General features: G+C 48.6%; 1 protein-coding gene across 2 annotated transcripts in view; it reads right to left on the reverse strand.

Moving 5' to 3' along the window:
• ASTN2 (astrotactin 2) overlaps positions 1–21,494 on the reverse strand; it is an 898,930-nt gene extending 877,436 nt beyond the window's left edge. Inside the window, exon 1 of one of the 2 annotated variants that reach the window (XM_082402209.1) lies at positions 20,905–21,494. In XM_082402209.1, coding sequence (XP_082258335.1) covers positions 20,905–21,340 — 436 coding nt within the window. In that variant the 5' untranslated portion in view covers positions 21,341–21,494. The remainder of the gene's footprint in view (positions 1–20,904) is intronic. The other variant, XM_082402208.1, reaches the window with a different exon arrangement.
• Positions 21,495–25,813: the final 4,319 nt, after the last annotated feature.

The following is a 25,813-nucleotide window of genomic DNA, read 5'->3' on the forward strand; positions in this document are numbered from 1 at the left end:
AGGATTGTAAAAAGATACTTCCACTCCTGCTCCAGAAGCAAATTTAAGTCTACCCTATGGATAGACACATAAGATGACTAGACTATTTTATTTTCTGTCTTCTCTCTTTCCCTCTACCTCTTCTTCCTCTTCCTGTCCTTCTTCTTCACCATTTTCTTTATTTTGTTCTTTTGTTTGCTTTGTATTTTTGGAACAAGAAATCCTGTTGACTCAGGACCAATTGCTATTTTAAAGTTAAGAAACTCTTGCAAGTTTCATAATTGAGCATATGCCCTTAAGGCCAATCTCAAAAGGGCACATGATATTTGGGGGATAAGGTAACTTGGCTCCGATGCCTTTTGTTGTCAGTTACAGCCAAGGGTTGAAATTTCAGAAGAAATGATCTCTTAAGAAGGTTTACCATTCTTGCAACTTTTCTTCTGAAACTCTCCAGCAGATGTTTCTAATGCCTTGAGGGAAAAGAGAGCTGATGAATAGTGCTAGAGCAGCAGAGGGGGTTGAGAAAAAGGAGCCCACCAGAGTTGCAGAAAAAGAGCTTTGAATATTTAGCAAAACAGAAACTTTAAGACACTCAGATGCTTTGTACCAACTGCTCTCAAAAACCCACCTCACACTGAAAATCACGGTCACAGTCAAATGTGTCCAATATGGACCAAATGGTCATCGAGGCCTCTAAACTCATTCAGGACATTTGGAATCACATTTGACAACAGGGCCAGGCAAGGAGGCAGCCCTGTGAGGAGGAGGAGGGAGGCCCTGACACTAGAAGCAAGCTAGACCTGCACCCTGCAATACCCCGCGCACCTCTGGTCTCCACTCCAAATACCATTCTGGGCCAGAGGTGAAGACCAGAGGTAGCCAGTTCTGAGCTGTGCACGGCTCCATGTTGGTCAACAAGGGGCTTGATCAGGGAAGGCAGACAGGAGGGACTTGTGCTCAGGAATTCTTAAGAGAACTCAAGGCTGTGGGGAGCAGACAGAAAGGTTAAGAGAGGCATGGAGATACAAGGAGGAAGACACACACACACACACACACACACACACACACACACACACACACAGCAAGGTAGGGAGAAAGAAGGAAAGAGACATTAAGAGTAGTAAAGAGAAGAAAGGAGAGAAAGACAAAGAAGAGAGAAAAGAGGTTCAAGAGAGACGAGAGAAAGTGGACATGAAGAGAAACTTAGGAGGAAAAGAGAAGAAGGAAAAAGGATGGGGCAAGAGAAAAAAGAGAGACCCTTGTATCCCATTCTCATCCCATCAGTCACAGGGCAGAGTTTTCAGGAATTCTCTCTCCAAGAAACACTCATAAATCTTCCAGGAAGCAACAATGGAAGCGCAAACCTGTGCATTCGTGTCAGACAGGTCTCTCCACACCTGTCTCCCAGGAAATGAGAACTCCTGGGACTGCTCTTTCTAAGTCCCAGCTATGGGATGGACCTGCTCTGGGAAGGGAGGGAGGGGATTAAGATGGGAAGAAAAGGCATGGCTGAGAAATGACCCATCAAGGACCTGGAATTCCTACCAGTAAGTGTCATTAATGGATTAACCTAAGACATCCCAGACTATAAGATGTATCAGGCTTTGCAAAGGAAAGCCTAAGAAGCAATATTTTTATTAACAAACCTTGGTGTGTCTTAAGTAAATTTCTGTGAATTTCTTTCTTTAAAACTGAATCTCGGGACTTCCCTGGTGGCGCAGTGGTTAAGAACCCTGCCAATGCAGGGGACACGGGTTCGAGCCCTGGTCCAGGAAGATCCCACATGCCACGGAGCAACTAAGCCCATGTGCCACAACTGCTGAACCTGCACCCTAGGCCACAACTACTGAAGCCCGCGCACCTAGAGCCTATGCTCTGCAACAAGAGAAGCCACCCAATGAGAAGCCCGCACACCGCAACGAAGAGTAGCCCCCGCTCGCCGCAACTAGAGAAAAGCCCGTGCGCAGCAACAAAGACCCAACGCAGCCAAAAGTTTTAAAAACAAATAAATTAATTAAACAAACAAAAAAAAAAGAATGACATCTAAAAGTCTGATTATAATTCTTGAAGGCAGTTCCCTGAAGTCATGTCCTGAGCCAAAGTCTTTGCAGAGACAGAATCATCCAAGAAAGGTGAGCTTTTTCACAACGATTTGCCAGCCCATTAACCTATACTGCAGGATCCCTTCCCCCAGTGTCATCCCCACCGTGTCCCCTCATAAGCCACTACGGGCATATCATCCAAAGAGAACTCGGAGGAAAAAAGGAAACAAAGAGCAAAATGAGATGGAGAAGGTATTTAAAAAAACATGTGCTAGGGAAGTCAAAACAAATTCCCAGTCATTCCTGCTGGAGGAGGTTTTACGGGGCAAGACATCCCCAAAATGGGTTTTTATACTGAATTATATACTGTGCACCTTATAAAGCACGGAAACTCCTGGCAACCTGCACACACACACACTGCCCTCTCGTTACCTGACCAACCGTACCCAGCAGGTAGGCATGCTGGGAGGCCCAGGGCCATGCAGGCAGCCCAGTGGAGGTGAAGGGACTGGGGTCTGCACTCAGAAGCAGCCCCCGCCCCTTGACGTTAGTAAGGTACTGGCCTCCCCTGGGCCTGGGTCTCCCTCTGTGCAATGAGAGGGCTGGTCTGGATAGGCCTGAGGGCCCTGAGAGTTCTAAATCTGGATGGCCTGCAATGTTGGCTCAGGGATGGACAGAGTTACAAAGATCCCCTGTAAAGCTGGGCCTTTATAGAAAGATCTGGGGTGAGGACAAAGAGGACTTGAAGTGGAACCCCTGTTCTCATTCCCTCCTGAAGTGAAGGAAAGATAAGGAGTGGTCATAGGTGGAAAAAAATAGTTGATAAGACCTAATTATTTGAAAAGATATTGAAAAACTACCCTTGAGCAAAGGGATATTCGGCATGGCATGCAGGAAGTTGGCCTGATCTGGGAATTGAACTGCAGCTCCATCGGGCTCTGCATCCCATGCTAGGTCACTTCAGTATCCGAACCACAGTTTCCTCATCTGTAAAACAGGGGAAGTGTAGGGGTGCCTCCCTTCAGAGGCCACCCAAAAGGAAGGGGGCATCATGACAATTGCTGGGGAGTCCCAGGAGGGGCCATGAACTCCAAGAGCCTAACTGACCTTAGTTCCTGACACAGGTCTGGGATTCAGTTTTCCCATCTTTAAAAAAAAAAAAAAAGTTTCTAGTTTTACCGAGAGACAATTGACCATAACACTGTGTAAGTTTAAGCTATACAATGCGCTGATTTGATACAACTATATATTGCAAAATGATTACCACCAGAGCATTTGCTAACACCTTCATCTAGTCACATAATTACCATTTTGTTTTTGTGGTGAGAACATTTAAGAGCTACTCTCTTAGCAACTTTCAAGGACATAATACAGTATTGTGAACTGTGGCCACCATGCTGTACATTAGATCCCCAGAATGTATTCATCTTATAACTGGAAATTCGTACTCTTCGATCGACATCTCCCCATTTCCCCCACCCGCCAGTAACCACCATGCTAGTCTCTGTTTCTATGAGTTTGGCGTTTTTAGATTCCACATATCAGTGATATCATACACCATCTGTCTTTTTCTGTCTGACTTATTTCACTTAGCATAATGCCCTGGAGGTCCATCCAACATTGTTGCAAATGGAAGGATTTCCTTCTTTCTTATGGCTGAATAATATTCTATTGTATGTATAAACCACATCTTCTTTATCCATTCATCCTGAGATGGACGCTTAGGTTGCTTTCATATCTCAGCTACTGTAAATAATGCTGCAATCAACATAGGAGTGCATATACCTTTTCGAATTACTGTTTTCATTTTCTTCAGATAAATAGCCAAAAGTGAAATTGCTGGATCATATGGTAGTTCTATTTTTAATTTTTTTGAGGAACTTCCATGCCGTTTTCCATAGTGGCTGCAAAGATTTACATTCCTCCCAAAAGTGCAAGTGGGTCCCCTTTTCTTCTTCTTTAAATAAGGGTTTTTGGGCAAAGTGCTATCTAATGGCTCAACCACTAAAATTTCTGTGACATTAATGCCTCTGTCAACCTGAAACATGTATAAATTTCAAAAGCTTTCAGTGGGCTTCCCTGGTTGCACAGCGGTTAAGAATCCGCCTGCCAATGCAGGGGACACAGGTTTGAGCCCTGGTCCGGGAAGATCCCACATGCTGCAGAACAACTAAGCCCGTGCGCCACAACTACTGAGCCTGCGCTCTAGAGCCCGTGAGCCTCGACTACTGAGGCCCGCACGCCTAGGGCCCATGCTCCGCAACAAGAGAAGCCACCGCAACGAGAAGCCTGCGCACCGCAATGAAGAGTAGCCCCCGCTCGCCGCAACTAGAGAAAGCCTGCGCACAGCAACGAAGACCCAACGCAGCCAAAAAATAATTAATTAATTAATTAATTATTTTAAAAAAGCTTTCAGCTAGGCTTCTCTGCACTGACCGCCAGCTGCATTTTTACAGAGCCAGTTTCCCAAACCTGTTTATGCTTGTTGTGTTTCTCATAACTCTAAAATATAATGAAATGTTGCGCAGATTAAAAATTTATGAGCGTCAAACGAAAGTGGCTTCTAGGAGGACTGAGCTGATCTTACGATAAAAATAAAGTCACTTAAATATTGCTATTGAGTTAGGTCAGGTGTGACAACTATAAAAATTTAGAAAGGAATCATAAAACTCTAGAAGAATTACTTGGCAAGCATCTTTAAGTTCTCAGTCCCCTTTAATGAGACCAACATTGGAGATCATATTCGGAACATTATGAGCATGGCTTATACAAGAAAGATGACATGGAACTCCAATCAGTTGACCCAGACTCGAAGAAGAGGCCCTGGGCCTACATCAAATCATTGGCAAACGTATACACATTTACGAATTTTAAGTTAAAAAGGAAACGTTTTATGTGCATTATTATTTTTTTAGGATTCCATGCTTTAATACACTCTTTCTATTAACTCGACCAGCTGCCAATCTACATGGCTTCATAAACGAGGGCTTCTAAAGGAAGCAACTCAACCTAAGCCCAGGTAACCCTCTCCTGACTAGTCTGTCTCCCCACTCAAGTGAGAAAATAATTTAAGGAAGAAAAGAAGAACTGCTTTACCCATCATGTCAAATACTGTGCCAGAAAGAAAGAGACACCCACCCCAGACTCGTGATAATTGTTTCCTTTCTGGCTCCTCCCTTGCTGGGTTCAGTTTCTTCTTTTAGTTCTGCAGAGAGAAGAATCATTATCCTAGTCTCTATCTCTCATATGTATCTATATGTATGTACACACATACGTGTATATATATGTGTGTGCGTATATACATACACACATTTGTATATATACATATATAAACACACATTATATATGTGTGTGTGTATATATATATATATATATACACACATTCACATAGGGTCAGTCAAGAAGAGGACTCCCTGCCTGTGGTCTGGAAGGAATCTGCAAGTATGCAAGTAGATTCTGGGACCCGGAGCTGGCTTAATACTGGAGCGTCTCTTTAGCTGAAGCCCAGAGCGACTCATCTTCCCCAGATCTATCATGGAACCCAGTTTGAAAAACCAATGCCCTAACAAAAGATGGTTTCATTAATATCCCTGAGCTGCTTGCAAGAAACTTGCCGGATGACCTTGGACAAGTCACTTCCTCTCTGTCGCATCACCAAAGGTGGTTGGTCAGGCACATACTTATTCTACATTTCACTAGGATGCCAGCAAGCTCTTCATCATGATCACTTCTGGGGAGTGAGATTGGGCGGGGGAGAGACTTTCACTTTTTCCCGTATAATATTCCTGAATTGTTTGAATTTGTTACTACAACAAGCTTGCATTCCTTTTGTTGAAACCTAAAATTAAGGTTAAAAATTTACTAAGTATGTATGCACTCATTGCTGGAGTTACAGATATTAAAGAGACATGATGTTTAACTCAGGAAGCTTACAAGACTAGCAAGAGAGACAGACAATTAAACAATCACAATATTTTCATGAAAATACGGACTGCAGTGAATATACAAAGTGCTTGCGAGATAACTGTTCTCGGGGGAGCCAGGAAAGTCATCTTGGAAGCAGCAAAGGAACATTCAAGCTGGATCTTAAAATACGGGTAGGAGTTATGAGGCAGGAAAGATATTATTTAAATGTATACGTTAAAGGAAATCTCACAATTAAGTGGACAAAATTTAAATTTTAAATGAATATCTTTTTCTCAGCGATTGGGTTAAATCCATGTTTCCCAAAGTGTGGTATGAGAGATTAATTTAGACGGCACATGGACACTACGCTAAGTTTTACAGGCTACCTTCCATTTATAGCAAGTTATTCTGGTGTTCCATTTGTGAGAGTGATACGAAGATTCCTTTTAAAAAATAAATACAGCTAATCCCATTTACTATGTGACCTTGTGCAACTGACTTGATCTCTTTGAATGGCTACATCTTCATCCCTAATATGGAGATGCTAAAAATACCCATGAAAGGGAGGTTTTTTTTTTTTTTTTTTAATCAAAAAGTTCAGGTGTTATTATCCCAATAGTTTGTGAACTCCCTGCATTTCTGTGCCCCCAAGGGACTCAGCACAATGTCTGGGATGGAAGAACGACTGAATAATGACTGAAGGGGTTTAGCTCCAAGCAAGGGGAACTTAAGGTGAACCACAGGTTTTGGGTGAACTGGTTGAGTCCAGGGAACGTGAACAGAATTCATCATCCATGCAAACCCCAGTTGATCCTAGTCACTGATGAGGCATCTGAAGCTGTGATTAAGTTGATTAGCAATGTCTGATCACACACATTTTCCATTTATTCATTCCTTCATTCAACTAATAGTTACTGAGTGCCTACTATGTGACAGGCACAGCTCTAGACACCTGCGATTCCAGTAGTGGACAGGTCCGGAAGGTTCCTCCTCTCTCATGGAGTATCTTATGCAGTCCAATCTTCCCCACCTACCCGAAGGACAGATGGCTCTGACAATATTCACTTAATCTTATCTGAGGCCCAAAGAGGAACTGTCATTTATTTGAGGCCACAGCAAGTAGACGGCAGAAACAGGACTAGAGCCCAAAGCATTCACCTCTAATCTAGCACAGTCTGGTATTTAGCAGGCTTGCAAAACCCGCTTGGCTTTCCAAGATCCGCAGCTGCCCCTTCTCGGCCACCAGCCTTCCCACCTGTTGTCTCTCTTGGGGGAGGGGCTACCTTCTCTTCCCCAGCTGGGAGCCGGGGGGGGGGGGAGGCAGGTGAACTGGGGCCATTCCCTGGAGTGTTCTGCAGTTTGGAGATGGTTTACGGGCCAGCAGAATAAAGTGGAGAAAGAAAAGGAGGGAGGGAGGGACGGTAGGAGTCCTGCTATTGGCAGACAAGTAATTGGTTACTTTGGGCGGTCAGCTTCTTCCAGTCTCCCTCCCTGGGGAAGGCTAGAGAAAAAGTAATTGAAGAAGGTGCCTGAACAAATTAGTGTGAGACTGGGCTTAAAAATTTGAGTTGCACCTGGGTTCAGAGCTGAGGGTTTGATCTTCAGACGCCCCAGAAAGGATGCAGAGATGGAGGAAGGAAGGGAGGGAGTCGGCTTTATCCTGCTGCAGCAGAGCTTCCAGCCTCAGAAGCTCCTAAAGGGAATCTTTCTTACCCTCCTGGGCTCCTGCTGAGCTGAGGGGGCTGAGAAGAACCTCAAATATCACTTGTTTTAATCTCATCACGTGAGAAACGGTAGGAAGCCCAGAAAGTGGAAGGGACTTGACCACAGACACCAGCAGAACTGGGACCAAACCCCAGGACCCCTGGCTCCTAGTTCCAGCCACCAGATGACCCTGCCCCCTGGCTCCATGAGGTCTTTACTCACAGGACTTCCTGTGAATTGCCCTAAACATGCTCCAACTGCAAATAAAGTGGGGAGGGGATGTGTCCTAGGTATTAAAGTATAGGTCTGTTTATCTTTGTTTATTTAACAGACACCTAGATGGCATTTGCTGAGTGGTGGGCACTGGTCTACATGCTCTACAAACTTTAGCTCTTGGAATCCTGATAGCAATCTCCTGATAAGCAACAGAACAACACAATGAGGCGGCTACCTTGTAAGATGGTGTTCACAAACTACCACCCCTACCACTGCCCATGTGTCATTCATTTGGTCAGGAAACATCTACTCAGCACCTACTATGTGCTGCGTAATGCATTATATAGTGGAGAAGAGCAAAAAAAAAATTGAACAACACACATTCCCTACCATCAAGGAGCTGCCAGATAAAATTTTTGGGGTTTTTTTTTTTTTTTTTTTTTTTTTTTTTTTTTAATAAACGGGATAGAAAGCTATGAGGGGGACGGTGTACCAGGGAAGGCTTTGGTCAGGGAAGACTTCTTGGAGGAGGTGACTTGAGTTCTATGAGAAAAGGAAATATGAAGCCAGAGAAAAAGGCAACATTTTTTAAAGTTTCTAGACTGTGAAAAAGAATTAAGATTTTATCTTAAAAGCAATGAGAAGCATTTAAAGGCTTTAAACAAGAGAGTGGCAAGATCCAATTTGCTTTTTGAAAAAGATCACTCTGGTTACTGTATACAGCAGGGCTGGCAAACTTGTTCTGTAAAGGAACAATTAGGAAATATATTAAGCTTGGTGGGCCAGATACTCATTGTTGCTACTACTCAACTCCGCTGTTGTAAAGCAAAAGCAACCACAGACAATACATACACAAGGGAATGAGTGTGAGTGTGTTCCAATAAATCTTTTTTATTTATGGACACTGATATTTGAATTTCATATAATTGTCACATATCACGAAATATTATTCTTCTTTTGACTTTTTCAAGTATTTAAACAACTAAATAGACTTACAGGCCACACAAAAGCAGGCAGCAAGCTGGATTTGGCCCATGTGCTGTATATCAAAAAATATAAAGAAAGGATAAGGAGGATGGAGAGGCAGCAGGAAGACCAGTTAGGAGACTGAGGTAATAGCCCAAGTGAGCTTGGACAAAGGTGATGGCAGTAGGACATCATGAGAAGTGAAGAATTTTGAGAGTCATTTTAGAAGTAAAACCAACAAGGTTGGTTGACTGAAAGAATGAGAGAGGCAAAGGAAGGGAGATATCAAAGATGATACCTTTGCTTGAATAACTGGGTGAATGGTAGTCTGGTTTCCTGAGATGGAAGGGATGTGGGGAGAGCAGGTTTGGGGGACAAATCACACATTGGTAATATGATTCCTGACAGCAGAGAAACAGGGTCCCTGCAGGTTGCCAGATAAAATACTGGCTGTCCAGCTAAATTGGCATTTCTGATCATCAGAGAGTCATTTTTAGCATAACTACATCCCAAATATTGCATGGGACATATGGGATGTAGTTATACTGAGCAAGTATTCATTGTCTGAAATTCAACTGGACATCCGGCACTTTATTTTTTGCATTTATTTTTGTTCACAAAATATGCCAACCCTACTAGGGGGGGGTAGCCTTGGAGGAGAAAGAAAGGTTCCTCAGAAGAGTTAATAGCTGAGCTAAGGCTAGGAGATGGCCAGGTGAATGAGAACCCAGAAAAGCATTATAAGCAGAGAAAACAGCATTTCAATTCAGGAGTCAGGTAGGGGGAATATGCCTGGCTCCCCCCAGAAATCTGCCAGTCATCAGTGAAGCTAGAGCCCCAAGTGCCATGGGGAACGTCAGGAGGTGAGGCCGAAGAGATACCCAGGACCACTGCACCCAGGGTGTCCAGGGACACACCAAGGATTTGGTACACTTCTTAAAAGTACAGATTCCCAGGCCCCTCCCAGGCGCTTCCACTGGTCTGGAAGGAAAAACCTGGCTTCTAAGGTGATTCTGAGGAGTCGCTAACTTTGGGAAAAACTGGGTTAAATAATCTGGGACCTTTCCCAGTGACAAATCCCAGAAGCCTAGGAAGTTGCTGCCGGCTGTGAAGCCTTGAAAAGAGTAACCCAGGTAATCAGAGCAAAGGCAGCAGAGAACAAGCCTGCAGCCTCCCAAGGGGACTCCTGAGAAGGGGGTTCTGTCCATCTGGATGGAAGTAGGTGGTCCAGAATATTTGTGCAAGGACCCACCCAGCTCCCCAAGAGTCCCTAGGCATCTGGTACCTGGTTCTCATTGGCGCTCTCAGCTCCTGCAAGGAGATAGACGTCTCCATGCCTCTCCTTGCCGCCCTGCCTCCTTCCCTCCTCAGCCCACAGCCACCACCAAAATGATTCCCCCAAATGCAGCTATGAGTGTGACTGGAAGTCTCTTTACTGCGGATTCTGCCAATGGAAATGCTCCTTCCCTTTGCGGCTGCTTGCAAAGCCACTCGTGACTTCCCCCGGGGCCTGAGAGCAAGGCTTTGTCAGTAGGCAGCCACCAGAAGGGAGACGGTTCTGCCCCGATTGCCTCCCCCAAGACCCGCCTGCCTTAGACTCAGCTTTCCGAGTTTTTCTGGCCAAACTGTCCTCAGACAACCTGGGAGCCCCCCACCCCACCCCACCCCACCGCTTCCCCCTGCTCTTGGAGAGGGAGCAGAGATCAATGGTCAATTTCATCCTTTTTCTCCTCGCTGGTGGGGAGAGAGGGAGGGAGGGCAGAGGCCAAAGCCAGCATGCTGGAGTGGAAAGAGGGGGAAGGGAAAGGGAATTTGCATTCATTAGTTATTCGTACCTCCACCTCCTTCCATAAAAAGGATTCCAGGTGGCTAAGAGGCATGGAGCACAAACAGTGCCAGACGCTGTGCTAGGTGCTCTGCACACACTGTCTCCGCAAGGATCATACGGCTTTAGTGTGAGTAACACCTGCTGTGTCACCTTCACTTTCTTCATGGGCATACAGAGGTCTACAGTTAGGGAGTAGTGCAGCCCCAGGGCTTTGGGTCTTCAGAGCTGGCACACCCAGTCAGAGGAGCTGGGCTACAGACTGGATTTTGCCATGGCTTAGCTGTGGGACCTTGCAAATGTACTTCTTTTTGCTAGGTAAATGAGGGAGTTGGGCTGGATCTCAAAGGCATTCTTTTACCCAGTTCTAATATTCTAGGAGAACTATACACTATTTATTAGGACTTTCATAGCATTATAATATATATATATAAATATTATATATTATTATATATATATCCCATATGTATAGATAATGTAATATAAATTCCATTTTCAAGGTAGGAGCATAAAAACTGCACAATGCTACTGAGAAGCACTAGGGGACAAAAGTCAACTTGGGATGAAGGGGAGGAGTGACACGGAAGTTCGCCTAGTCAAACGGGCTGCATCTCAGATAACAGATGCTTGACAATTTCTAGAAAAAGAATGTAGAGCTCCTCTAAGTTCCTGGAAGGTCTAGGTAATAGGTCCCCTAGTGTAACAGTGTGCCCAGCAGAAGGTGGGAATTCCCTAAGCACTTGGGAGAAGAAGGAAGTGGAAAGGGAAGAAGGAAGGGGAAGGAGAGAGGGAAAGAGGAAGCGAGGAAGGAGGGAAGGAGGAAAATGAAGAAGGCACGGCAGCATCGGAATTTGCTTGGCAAGTAGTCCAGGGGAAACGAGCGACATCTAGAGAAGATGAGACAAGGCCCGGTGCTCTGCTGGCAAACCAGCAAGGAGCGACAGGGCCTGGGGAGATGCTGAGTCAGCTCCTGGCAGCCCAGAAATGAGGTGTTCAGTCCCTCAGGCCTGTGAGGCTGTCACACCTGAAGTTCCTCTATAAGAAACGTCTGCAACTTCTCGGTAATGAGACGAGGAAGAGAGAAAAAATACAAGAGGTTGTCAAAGAGGTGAAAACTCAAGAGCACTCCTAGTTCTGCGCCGTATGGAAGGCAGAGAGAGCATGGAGTTTGGAACCAGGCACACCTGGGATAGGACCCAGCTCAGCTGTATGAGAGCTGTGTGATCTTGGGTATGTTTCTTAACTCCTCTGAGCTTCCGTGCTCACCTATAACATGGGATGAATCCTATCTGTCTTTCAGCACTATGGAAAGAAGGAAATGCAATAACAGACGTGCCAGTACTGCATCCAGGGCCTAGTAAACGTTCAATGAATGGTTGCTTTCTTCATAGCCTACCCCATGCCAGAAGGGTGAAGTCCAGCATACCAGCTCCCCCCACCCCCAGTGGCCTGGACTAAGGTGGGAGGAAGGCACACCAGACTGGGAGTCAATAGATTGGCTCTGGTTCCTGCTCCACCACCGCCTTGCTATGGTGACCTTGACTTCTCCATCTTTATATAAAAGGGTTTCGTTTAGAAAATGTCCTAAATTCTTACCATTTATGGCAGGTGATGGTCCCAACACCATGATGGATCCTCTCCCCCCAGACATTCAGTGCCTCTCTGTTTGGCACGATGCAAAGGTGCCAATCCCTTAGCTGGCTTCCATGATTCTCAAGAAAAGGTCTTCCCTAAACCCAACTCTTTTTCCTCTAATCAAACTGGTCTCATTCCTCATCCTACAAACACCCCAGAATAATAAGGAGGCAGGAGAACGTAGAGGCAGCAGCTGTGGAAGCTCAGAAGAGGGAAGGTTTCATGGAAGAGGTGGCATTCCAGCTCAGCCTTAACAGAGGAGTGGAATTTCAACACCTCTCCAGTTCTGCACAGTATGGATTCTGAGATGAGACTTGGCAAACCTAAGTTTCTAGTCATCTAAGATGCCCTGAACACCTAGGGTGTGCCAAGCACAGGGTGTATCACCGCAGCCCCAGAGATGAAGGAGGGATGTTCTCTGCCTGCAGAGCTCTTTAGGCAAGCGGCACAAGACAGACAGAGAAACACGTGAAGTTCTGCTCTCACTCTGCCCCAAGTCACTGTCATCTCTCACCTGAACAGACTCCTACAGACCTTCCTCTCCCATCCTTGCTCCTCTACAGAGCGGCCTGAGTCATTCCTTTGAGACAGAAGTCAGTTACGGACACTCTTTTGCTTAACGTCCTGCCTGGTTCTCCATGGCACTCACAGTAACAGCCTAAATCCTGTCCTGTCCCCCCCCACTCACTCCACTCCGGCCGTGCTGGCCTTCTTGCTGGCCCTTGAACGCCCCACGTGTGCTCTGGAGTGAGCTCTTTGCTGGAGCCGTTCTCTGCCCGGAATACTCTTCCACGTATCTGCTTGGTGACGCCTTCATGGCCTTCAGGTCTTGGTCCAATCCTATAATCTCAGTAAGCAATCCTTTGGCCCTATTTAATATTAAAACTGATTTCCTCACCTCAACAATGTTCATTTTCTTTTTGCCCTTTTTTTTTTTTTTATAGAATCTATCACCTCACATACCACATAATTTTCCCATCTATTATGTTTATCATCTTCTCCCCAACACACATACACATGCACACACACACATGCATATGTACACGTACTCCTGGATATGAGCTCTCTGAACACAGGGATCTATGTCTTTTGTTCTCCATACATCTTAAGTGGCTGGAGCAGTGCCTAGCATGTTGTAGGCGCTCAGTAGTTCTAAGGGACCAGCCACTGTTACACCAGTCTTTATAACGCTAGTGGGCACCAAGGCCCAGAGTGTCCAACTTTTGTGCCAAGAGGTCAGGAAAGGCTTCAAAGGTAAGTTCATAGTTGAATTCAGCCTTGCAAGGTAAGAAGGAATTTTCCCAGGGCCTTTGGGGCAGAGTTACAGAACAAGAAAGAAGGCTTCTTAGCATAGGACAGTCTGGGCAGCGTCTGATCATGGACCTTGTAGCTCAATAAGGAGCTTGAACTTCATACTAAGAATTATGGGGAGCCAGTGAAGTGCTTTAGGAGAGGATGGCCATGATCAGATTTGGGCTTTTAATGCACTCCCTCTGTCTGCAAGTACAGACGATGGATTAGAGAGGATAAGACTAGAGGAAGATAGACCAGTGAGTTAACAGCTGAAATCGTAGTCGAGAGAAGTGTTGACGTCTGATCCTGCCAGGGGCCGTGACAACGGGCATGGAGAAAGGGTTCCTTCTCAGGTGAAAACCCTAATGGCTTATGACATACAACATCCTTGTCAATTTTCGACTCACAGAGGGGCCGCCTGCACGCTCTAGTATGCCAGTAAGGAAGCTAGAAATCTTCCAGTCCTGAACCTTACATTGGGTTGTCACCACCCCACCCGCTTCCAAACCAAAGAAAAGTCTTCCTGGGGGCTGTTGTCCTAAAGAACTGCAGACGGCAGTGAACAGCCAGTGAGAGGAGAGCGAGTCCTGCCCAGCACCGCCTGCCTTCTCCGGGGCCGAGAGGCTGCAAGCTCTGCTGGGAGGAAAGAAAAGCCGGCTCTCTCTCGCTATAGTTAATCTTCTGTTGCCACTAGCTGGTCAGTATGAGAACTTGGGGAAGTATCAGCCCTGCAAAGAAAGCATCCCCGTAATGCTGCTGCACCTCAAGGTTAAATCTGACTCTTTCTTTCTGTTTCTGGAAAAGAGCAGGCTTCTGATCACCCTCAAGGCAGCTAGAGTGAAAAGCAATGAGGCTCCCTCCTCCCCAGCACAAAACCCATTGGCTCAGACTCTCAGGAGAGACTGGAGCCAACAAGCTGGATACCTTGGGCAGGAGAACAAATTCAACTTCCCCAGGGATATCGTTCTCCTTAGATTTTTGTTTCTTTGTTTGTTTCGCAGGGAGAGGAGGAGAGACTTGGTGCACCTCATGATGTTCAACCAAGTTGCAGACCTGAGGCATATTTAACCCAGAGCCACGTGTTGGTAGTCAGTGTGATGGAAAGGGATTCAAGACCACTGGGTTTAAGTGTGAACAGCTGGTCCTTAGGTAGCTTACTTCCCTTGTCTGGGACTCAGTGTTACCATTTAAATGGAGGGGGTAGATTCAATGTGCTCTGAGAGTCTGTGATGCTGTAAGGCCATCAAAGATGATGGTCATGGTAACAGCTTTCATGGCTTTACCCAAAGAAGTCGCTGTCACTCTCCATCCTTCTCTCTCCCCAGCACACATGTTCACACCATCCTATGGCAGCCAACACCTAGCTTACAGCCAAGCAAGGAGGTAAGAAGCAGGAGGCTTTGCCTGCCAGGGGCCTAGGCAAACCTGCTGCTGGACTTGCTGTAAATTAGTATCATTGAATGATCTTGCAGCCTGAGGGCCCCATTCAGGATAATGATCAAGCGCTGGGTCACAAAAGCTCGCAGAGCTGTGCTGTCTTGATGGCTAGTGTTCCTGACCCCCAGAAACAGCAAATCTGGATGGCCTTGACCCAACCTGGGCCTCTCTAACAGCTAAAACGAATCCTCCTCTCACCCTGCCCCATCACCCTCTCAGTAACATAGTATAATGGTCCCTTGGTATCTGCAGGAGATTGATTCCAGGACCCCACCCCCTTCCAAGACCCAAGGATGTGCCAGTCCCTTATATAAAATGGCATAGTGCAGTCGGCCCACGGTTGGTTGAAACTGCGGATGTAGAACCCATGGCTACGGAGGGCTAATTGTACTTTCTGAGGGCAGATAATATATCTGTCTCTGCCCTAATTGTTAAATAGAGTTCATCAGATCTGAACTGGCAAAGGGGTGGGGATGGAGTAAGGGAAGTGAGTGAAAAGGGGGAAAAACTCAGATCAGAGACCACTGAACCGCCGCCCACCCCCCCTTATTTACAATATCCCAGAAACCTGGACCATCAGAGCAGGACGGGACCTTGAAGTCTGAGTGCTACTGAAATACTTTAGTGATAAGGGACCTGGAGCCCAAATGAGAAAATAACATTTTTTAAGCCTAGCTTTGTTTGAAAACATCAAATTCGCCCTCTCACCCACCCCAGAATCGCTCGCTCTTACCCATTCTGGAAAAAACACTGGAATTGATTTTAATGAATATTCTGTGGTCAGAAATCCCTACAGAAAACCCAGCTTATACTATTTGTATCTGTTTTTTTTCTCCCACTTAATAACTGTCATCAACCTTCAGAATCAAGGCAGAAACCAAAAGGGGCAGATAGCCTCAATGCCTCTGGTCCTTTCTCCAAATGCCTGCCAAATAGCTGTGTGGTCCCTGCTTGAAGACTTCCTCCCATGTGGACCCTGTCATCATTTGAGGTCAGAATGCTTGGTTGTTGGACAGCTCCCAGGGACACATCCTCCTGTCATGTTGTACTCCATCCCCTTAGTATTTGCACCTTTAGGACATTCCTTAGAATCAGACAGAAAAAAAAGCACGTGCCTCATTCCCTGTTGACGTTTGAAGAAAGCTTCTCCAGCCCTTGTGGACAGTCCTTAGGCTAAACTCCCTGCTTCTAGCAACCTTTCTGACCTTGTGCCTGGTCCCTCACTCCTTCTGGGGGCTTTTCTCTTTTGCTGTCCATTTTTGTCTGTATTTTAAGGAATCTTTGCAGACCTGACCAAGTGGGCACTTCAGAGCATCTTTGTCTTCCACCCAGACCAATCAGCTTCCTGCCAACAGCATCCTTTCAGGACAGATCTTGAGGACACTGCCAGATCTGCTCATGCAGATGCATTTAAAAACATACTACTGGATGGTTTTTCTTTCTCCACACACCCTCCCCCAAATATAGAGCACACTTCTCACCTGTGTGATTTACAGGACAAGGTAAATTAGTAACGGATGCTGACAATGAGTGGTTCCTCAGTTTTATCTCCTTTCCCCCTTCTGCTGAATCAAGGCTCATGGTAAACAGTCCAGCCTGGCCACTATCAAGCACAGCAAGAAGGATGCCATTTCCCTAGCGGTGGGCCTGAAAGCTAAATCCACAAGCAGACTCTGGAGCTGCCTGGGGGCAGATGAGAACTGGGTGATGTGCGGGTTCACCTCAGAAGCCCTGCACGGACAGTTGCTCCCATTCAAATTCTTTCTTTTCCGTCAGTCCTTCCCAACACCCCCACATTACCAGCAAAGGAAAGGAGACAGTGAAAAGCAAGAGCAGCTAGTCAGAGTTACAGAGTGGGTCAGCACACTTCAAGTTCATAGAATCTTTGCACCGAAGGATTATTTTAGGGCTCACCTACCCCCACATATTATTGCACAAAGAACTGAAGATACGGGATAAATGACTTGTTCAAGGTCAGAGCGGGCCACAGCTGAGAGTTCCAGGTCCTAAGCAACATCAAGTCCCCAAGCTGTACTGGAGCATTCAACTTCTCCTCCAGCCCATTCTCCATGACCTCACTCGGTTTTTGTTTTTGTTTTTGTTTTTTTCCTGTCCAGGAAATGTCCCCAGCTTTCTCTAAGTCTAAAGAGATATCTCCCTCCCTGATGTTACAGAATGTGTCATATCCATCACTCACTGGCACCACTACCTAGAATGCCCTTTGACGTCCCATGAGTCATGGAGCTCTGAGTTGGCAGGGTCATTGGAGGTCATTTAACTCATGCCTCACTCTCACACTCTCATACTTCAGCACCAATGTAGCTAAAGCTCCCCTGAGAAAGGTTCTTGCCGTGCTGCTGATTGTTATGTTTCCTCTCCAGGACCCTGCACCATGCCCTACATAAATGTAACCAGCCCTTCAGTGCATATTTGGCTCAAGATGGCTGTTTAGCAATTACCAAGAATGTAGGTGTCTGATGGGCTGAGATCCCAGTCCCAGGTCTGCATTTACTCAAAGTGAGACCTTGGACTAGGCACCTGACCTCTCTAAAGAATGTTTCCTTACCTGTAAAATGGGAATAAATTACAACAGTGCCCACTTCATATATTTTATGTGAGTAAATAATAAAAGGCAAGAGTAAAGCTCTGAGCACCACATTAAGGATTCAACAACTGTTTGCTATTCCTTGATCAATTTCAAGGAAATTCACTTTATCAGGACCACTGACTTAGATTCTAAAGAAGAGGCCCAGACATAGAAACTTGGGGGGTATTTCACCTCGGAGGGAAACTTCCACCTACATAAAGCAGGCTGGAACATGAAGGGAAGATTAGAAACATGAAGAGGAAAAGACCTGAAGAAAAGTCTTTTAAGTCTGGGCACTACCAATTACAGAGCCAATAATTCAAACAAGAGAGGCAGGCAGAATGGAGGGAGGGAAGGCCAGGTATGTCGGTGACTTGGGTGAACAGGGATGGTAGACAGCGTGTGCAAAATAATTTTGAGCTTCCCCAGCTGGACTTGGAGTAGAATGGGAACTCTACCTTTTATTTGTTTGTTCACCGCCCCTTCACACCAGGGACATTTTACCACCACCAACTCTAGACCCACAACCCAAAGCATGGCCTGAGGGCTTTGGTAGACACTATCACCCCCTAGTGGTGGCTCCACACACCGCGCTATTGGCAGGATTCAGCATTTACCGACTTTGCATGTGCATCTGTGGCGCAAGCCATCTCCAAATCCCTTGAACTGGTGACCTGGTAGTGAAAGACTCACCCAACTCGCCAGAGACAAACACTAGGCAAGGATGTCTAGAAGGTCTGAAGATGGGATGATGGGATGGGGCTGCCTGGGGACCCAGGGGGAGATACGGCCATAAATGACTCATAGTACCCCCCCCCCGCCCTCATTTTCAGCCAGCCTGGCCCTCCCAGAGCTCACTGTGCACTCTGTGTTTACACACAAACAGTGGGAGAACAACACAAATAAAAAGCCCACGCCTCCCTACACAGATCCTGCTGTACTCGGCCATCTGGCGACTACCCCGCTAGCCAAATCCCCGGTAGGAGTGCCTTGCCAGTCCAGGGCGCTGGGGAAGGAGGAGGAGGAGGAACCTGATTCCCCAAAGGGCTCGGGGCTTCCAAGGAGGACGGCACCTGCCACTCCACAGCAGGCGGTCCCCAGCCGCCAAGGCTCAGCCGCCTGAGTCAGAGAAGGCGGAAGCCTCCAAGTGGAGATCACCAGCAGACTCTCATGCTGAAGCACAGGTCTGGGGGATTTGACACTTCCAGCTCCACACTCAGTTCCTTACTCAGCCTGCCCTGGGCTCCCGGGTACCCATTTCCTCTTGAAAGCCAAAGTTTAAAAACGCAGAGATTGCCAGCTCCAGGAATTCTGGAGCGACTCCTGTAGCTGGCTGGACCAGGTCCTCCACATCCTAGGGAAACTGAAACGCTCTGGGGTCCTCGCTTCCAAGTCATGCCATACCCAAGGATGTTCCCCCCCTTTCCCCCTCATTTGAACAGCCATTTAGAAGGATCCCCACTCCCTCCCTCTCCGGACATCCGGGAGTAGAGAGATCTCGAGGGTGGAGGGAGAAGGTTGGGATTGGAAGTGGTGAGGGACACCCTCCGTTTCTCTCGAAGGACCCTTCCCTGCGGCGGGGTCATAGGAGTTGGCCATGAGCCCAAGGTTAGCTCTTCGCCCTAAGGAACCCCATCTTCACCCCCATCCCCTTACTTGGAAATGGGCAGCCCACGAGTGCACGTGGAAATGGCTCTTGGTGTGTGTGTGTGTGTGCATATGTGTGTGTCCGCGCACGCGTGTGTATGCTTGAACGTGTGTGTGGCACGCCAGACGCGCCGCCGCGGAAAGTCCCCTGGGAACCTGCAAGGCGCTCTCCCGCCTAGCATCCCAGAAAGCTCAGCACGCTCAAGTTACAGCCAGCTGGGGAGAGCCCGGGGGCCAGAAACCCGAGGCACGTGCTCAGACCAGGAGAGGGCCTGGCACTCGCTCAAGTCTCCAAAGGCGGCCAGCACGAAAGGGAAGCGGCGGGCGGGCGGGAAGGGGGCGTCACAAAAATACATCAAAAATATTATGGCTCCCAGGAGAGAGGAGTCTAGTCCATTGATTACTCTTTGGGGCTTCTCGGGCGAGCAAGGAGTTAACCTCAGAGGTTCAAGCCGGGACCCCAAAGGCGCTGACATCGAAGGCCCAACACCCCCGCGGTGCCGGAGCTGAGCCGGATCCCGAGGAGGCAAGGATCCGCGGAAGAGGTCTGGAGTCTGGCGCGAGCCCCCGGCGCCTTCCTGGAGCTGCTGTTGGCCAGACTCCGACAACCAATCGCACCCCGCTCCCCCAAGAGGGGAGGGGGGAGAGAGAGACCGGCGAGCGCGGGAGAGCTAAGGGGGAACAACATTTTTGTAAACGCTCTCCGAGGTAATTAAGCGATCAATTACCCGGGTGGGAAATCAGCTGCGCCTCCCACAGCTATCTGGAAGGGCCGACTCCTCCGGGATTCGCGCTGGGAACCAGCAGGCAGCAAGCTGCGGGCGAACTTTCTGATTAACTTTTACGTTTGAGCCCCCACCCCCATCCTTTTCCTCTCCCCTTCCTTCTTCAAGCCTTTAAGTTATTATTATTAGCCCAGTGAGTGAGCTGCGGGGACAAACGTGCTCTCCGCCGGGAGGGGGGTAGGAAGGCGAATGCGACCACGGGGATGGAGGGAGAATCTGAAAGTGGAGGGAGACCTTGGGTTCCGAACGCCAGTGCTCGGAAATCACTCAGTCCTCCCCAGCCCCATTTCACAGATGGCTAAAACTGAGGCCCACAGAGGCGAAGCGACTTGGCCAAGGTCACCCAACCCATCGGGAGGCCGAATTTATGCGGACTGAGGGATTCTACATGGAGCGACTCCGCTCCCATTCTCGAGAAAATCGAACCGGAAGAGCAGAGCCGACGACTCCGAGGCGAGAGCGAGGGGGCGGTGACCGCGGGCGGCCAGTGGCCGTGCCCCAGGAGCAGTGGGCGGCTGGACCCAGACCTGGCTCCCGAGCGGGGGACTACCGCGGCCCCCAGCTCAAGCACACTCAGGCAGTTGGGGTTTCGGCGTCAGCGACGGATCGCGGCAGAGCTCAACGTCTGCACTGAGAGACGGACGGACAGGTCCCCACCGCGGGAGGGTTGGCACGCCCCCGGTCTCCCGCCACGCGCTCGCCCAGATACTGCCCCAGACTCATTCCAACCACCTGTACGCCCTCCGGGCCCCTCAGCTGCCCTCACTCAACCCCGCTCGGGGCAGCCCGGGGCGGGAATCCCCAGGGCGCCCCCACCCGTCTGGCTTCACCTGGGGGCTCCCGGTTCCCTGGGACCCCGCGTGTGCCGGCGCCCAGCCTTACCCAGGGTGAAGAAGGGCAGCTCTGTGTTGTCCAGGTCGTCCTGCACCGCGATGCGCCCCGGCAGCTCGTTACGCACAAAGAGCAGGAGGCGCGACTCGGCGGCGGTGCCCGCGGAGCCAGCGGAGCCCGGGGACGCGGCGGCGGCGGCGGCGGCTCCTGCCCCGGTCCCACTCCCGGCCCCGGCGCGGGTGCCACTCCAGCCGATGTCGCTCTCCCGCAGGGCAGGCAGCGTGGACACCGTGACTGTCTTGAGCCGGCATGGGCTGTCGGGCTCCCGCGAGGCGGCGGCGGCGGTGGCGCCGGCCAGAAGCGGCGGCGGCGGCAGCAGGAGCAGGAACAGCAGCAGCGGCGGCGGCGCCGGGTGGAAGCCGAGCCTCAGCCGCCCCCGGAGCCCCGAGCTGGGGCCGGGGCTGCGCCGGGCGCCGGCGGCGGCCATGGCGGGAGGGGCTGCGGTGCTGCGAGCGGCGGTGGCGAAGGAGGAGGAAGAGACAGCGGCGGCGGCGGCGGACGCCGAAGCGAACCAGGACGCCGGAGCTAAGGAGCCGTGGGAGCCGCTCGCTAGCAGCCCCCGGCTCCGGGCTCCGCCTCCCGATCGGCCCTGGCCCGCCCCCCCCGCGCCGCCTCCCCGGGCCCCGCCGCCCGCCCCTTCTCTGGCTCCCCACTCAGACCCCGAGCGTCTCGGAGGCTCCGCCCAGCCTCGTGCGAATCCCAGTCGCCCCCTCTCCTTTCCCAGGATCCCCCAATCCGCCCTCACAATATTCTTTAGCCACAGCACCCCTCTGCAAATTCCTAAGACTTAGGGACCCCGGGTGCTTCCCCTTATTCCCCTGGGCTCAACCCAGGTCGCCCAGCTTTACCCCACCCCTGGCCCAACCCAGAGGCTGCACCTGGGGGCGCGCCTTAGCCCAGCCTTGCTCCAGACCCCGCCTTCTGGGGGGTAGGGGCGCCTGAGGATGGTCAAGACAACTTTGTCTCCCCTCAAGCGCAATAACAAGTCCTGTGCCCTTTCCTAGTCCCTGAAATATTCCTCGTGGCCTTAGAGACCCCTGCCCACCCACTTGCCCACAACTCAGGCATTCCTTCTCCCACCTCTCCCATCTACCCAGGCCTCGGAGGTTGCACCAACAGCTAATGGACAAAGCGTTGTCGAACTCCACCCTCTAAGGCCCCCACCCTCCTGCACTGACTCCAGGAGGATGCTCTGGCCCCCAGCTGCCGCCCTGCAAGCCAGCGCTTTTTTCTGGATCCCGTTCCCAACCTGGACAGCACTACTTGGCTGCTCTGCGTGTAAAATTCCTGAAAAGGGTGTGAGATGGAGACCTACTACTCTGTCCGCTTCTGGCTCCCATGGGCTCCCACATCCTTTATCCCCCTCCCGGAGGAGAGGTCTGTTCACCGACTCTTCAACCCCGCCCCGCCCCACCCCACCCCCAAGCCCGGTCGTTTTTCTCCTGCATTCAAGCTGAGCTCTAAACCTAGGTCCTAGGACACAGGGCAGCCTTTTGGCCCTGGGCAGGTTCTCTCTGACCCACATACCTGGTATCCCCCAGCGAGCCATCACCTCTGCAGGAATCTGGACCTTGAGTGGCCCCCCCTTCTCTACTCCCCTCCTTTTCTTCATCTTTCCTCTCTCTGTTCTCTCTTTCATCTCTCCACTCATTTCATTCTTAACCTTGTCTTGACTTTAATCTTATAAATGCTTCCTACCTATTATTTGTGAGCCATTTCCCATCTCCCGGTATTTCTTGCCCGTCTGCACCTTTGGTGTGGTCTCCTCCGTGCATTAACTTCTCTCATCTTAGCTCTTCCCTCTTCTGCCTCTTTTCTCCTTTCTGTATTTAACCCTTCATAGGAAAGGCCTTTTTCCCTCTCCCAGCACATTTTATTTACTTTTTCATGACTTTGGATAAAGGGAGAGGACTCAAAAGAAGAAAAAATCAAAACCTGTTTTGTGAACTTGGACTTAATTATACTGTTTATTAAGCATTCTCCAAGTGCTAGACATGTACCTATGTTAACTTTTATACATAAACATACTCCAGTGAGATGGGTATTATGATTCCCATTTTCAAGATGAGGAAACTGAGATCAGGAGGTCAGGGAGGTAAAGGGACTTCCCAGGGTCACGCAGCTAATGAGCACAAGAGCTAAGATCTGAACTCCAAGCTCCAAAGCCTTGGCTGTTTCCACTGAAACACACTGTCTTCAGTGACCTTGGAAAAGCCCACCTATCAAAGATGTTGTGAAAGGCACATCTGCATGAGTGCATTTGGGTCTTTTTCAGCTCTGAGGTTTGTAAGGTATGCTTCTCCTGTCTCAGTTTACTAATCTGTGAACCCAAGGAGGGGGTGGGGGTGTGGAAATCTGGCTTTTCAAGTCCTCTGATTCTAAATTGTCTCCTGCCTCTCTGATGCCTGCTCCAGTTCATTTACCCCTCCAAAATATGTCGCCCTGGCTCCCTCAGTCTCTCCTTTGTACCCTTACAATCCGCCACTATCCTCTGCAATGGGGCTTTCTGATTTTCTATGCCCCTTTCTTCAAATATGCTGACATAGTCCATTTATAGAAGTGCACACCAGGAAAAAAGGGCTCCCTTATGTAAGGCAGAGTCTGTGCAAGTCCTTCATGGACCCCTGGTACAAAGGCCTGTCGAATGAGACTAACACTTTCATTCATTCATTCACCACCAAATATCTAGGGCTCCTACCAGGCACTATAAGGGGATGCAGAGATGCATAAACACAACTCCTGCCCTTGGAGAGTTTATAACGATGGGGAGGGAGGTGTGGGGATGAGAGAGCACAGAAATATCTCAGATACCAGGCAGGCAGGCAGGCAGGCAGACAGACAGACATGTGTTTCTTTTATGAGGTGCTCTGAAACATATGCTTGGAGAAATCAAAGAAAGCTTCCCAGAGGAGGTGGCATTGGAATTGAGCCATGTAGGACTAGCAGCATGGGGTTAAATCTGCCATTTGGCATTCCTGGCAACTGCTCAGCATCTGAATGAATCCCTTAGAGGGGGCTTTACTCTCTAAGCCACAGCCCACCTCCCATGAAGAGGCGACAATTTCCAGATACTTTCAGCCTCCACTGCATCTAGGACTTGAGCACGTGACTCAGAATTCACCAATCAGATTCACCCACCCCAGATTCTGAGAAGGAAGCTGGAATTAGGCAGAATCCACTTGGGGACCAAAGTGGTAACAGGTGGGGCAGTTACATCCAGATTTCATCACTAGTAGAAATGGTTCTAACACTGCTGCTCAGAGCCCAGTGTCATATGGTGTCAGAAGTGTGAAATGCCTTCTTGGTGCCTGGCTGCAGCTACAACAGTAGCTCCATCAGCCAGTTCTGTGATGTGATTTGGAGTGGAGCTCTCAACTTCACAGACTTTCAGCCCAGATACCGTGCTCTCCTGGATATTCTGAGTAATATCACTACTGAATTCTGTTACTGCTTAAATTAACAGAATTGGTCTCTGTTGCTTGTGACTAACACACCTGACCGAGAACAGAAAGTGGAAACAAATGGAAGGCAGCGAGGGCAAAGCTCATGAAGGGAAATGGAGGAAGTTCATTGAGAGGGAGAGGAGAGATTGAAGACAAGACAAAAAAAGGTAGGCAAGGAATTTGCTGTTCATTTTGAAGGAGGACCTACTTTGTCTAGTAGGCAGTGTCGAATCAGGAACAACCACAGGAAAAGAACTCATATTTCTGAACACATACTCTGCAGCTTCAAAACTTTATGCAGAACATCAATGAGTGATGATAACAATTCCTGCCTCCTGGTGGTAGTGAGGCTTCAGAAACCATTATGCAAAGTGCTTAACACAGTAGGTGCTCAATAAATTATAACTGCTGTTTTGATGTCTAATTCCAGCAACATCTGGAGGGAGGCTTGTTATCCCCATTTGATAGATGTGGAGTTTGAGGCTCAGGGAAGCTAAGAAACTTGACTTTGATCACACAGTTACCAAGTGTTGGAACACACATCTGCCTGACTCCTAAGTCCTTGCTCTCTCTGCCACAGCACGCCACCTTTCTGCCCCAACCCTTCCCACCTACCCTCAGGATGCTAGGACTTCCCTATTCACACTCTGATACCCTGTCTTGTGGCCAGTGGTACCACTCTTCTCACCCTTCCCCTCTCCTCCTAAGTCACAGTTCATGATTGATTTAATTAGCTACAGTTCATGACTGATGTAATTTAGTCTCCTAGAGGGTCCCCACATATCCCCATCTCTGACTCCACTGATCTGAAATTCCTTTTCGTTCTTTCTAACCCCTTCCAGCTCCCCAGCTCCCCAGCAAATGCTTCCTCTTGCTTCATCTTGAATATTTCATATTTGCCTTTCTAGGTAGTTTTGTAACGTTTTTCTCCTTTCCTTCTTCCCCCACCTTACTCTATCCTGTTTTTTAAAACTTCCATCTATTCAGACCACGTGACTGAGACAGCCTAGTGTATTTGGAGAAGCAAGGATTGGGGGGAGACAGGCTTGGCTGAGATATCATCTCTGCTATTTACCTATTGGGTTAAATCACTCAATAATGCCCCTGTTAGACCTCATTTTCTTATTTGTGAGAGGAGGAAAGTAGTACCCATTTCTCAGGATCATTATGGGAATTTAATGAGATCACATATGTGAAAATGCCTAGCCCATAATGGGTTCTATTAACATTATAAGTAAATCCAAACATCTTCTGGGATCTCACTCCCTGTTTTCCTCTCCAGCCCCATTTGACAAGATCTTCAGCACCATCACTCTGTTCTGGCCAGATACACCTCTTTTTTGTTCCTGGAATGTTTCAAGCTCTTGTGTCCCCAGTGTTTTCCCAAAGGTTCTTCCTTCTGCCTGGAGGGATCTCCCTCCAGACTTCACCTTGCTACCTTTCATTTACATGTAAGT

Source organism: Balaenoptera borealis, assembly GCF_965194805.1.
Source record: "Balaenoptera borealis genome assembly, chromosome: 8".
Lineage (NCBI taxonomy): Eukaryota > Metazoa > Chordata > Mammalia > Artiodactyla > Balaenopteridae > Balaenoptera > Balaenoptera borealis.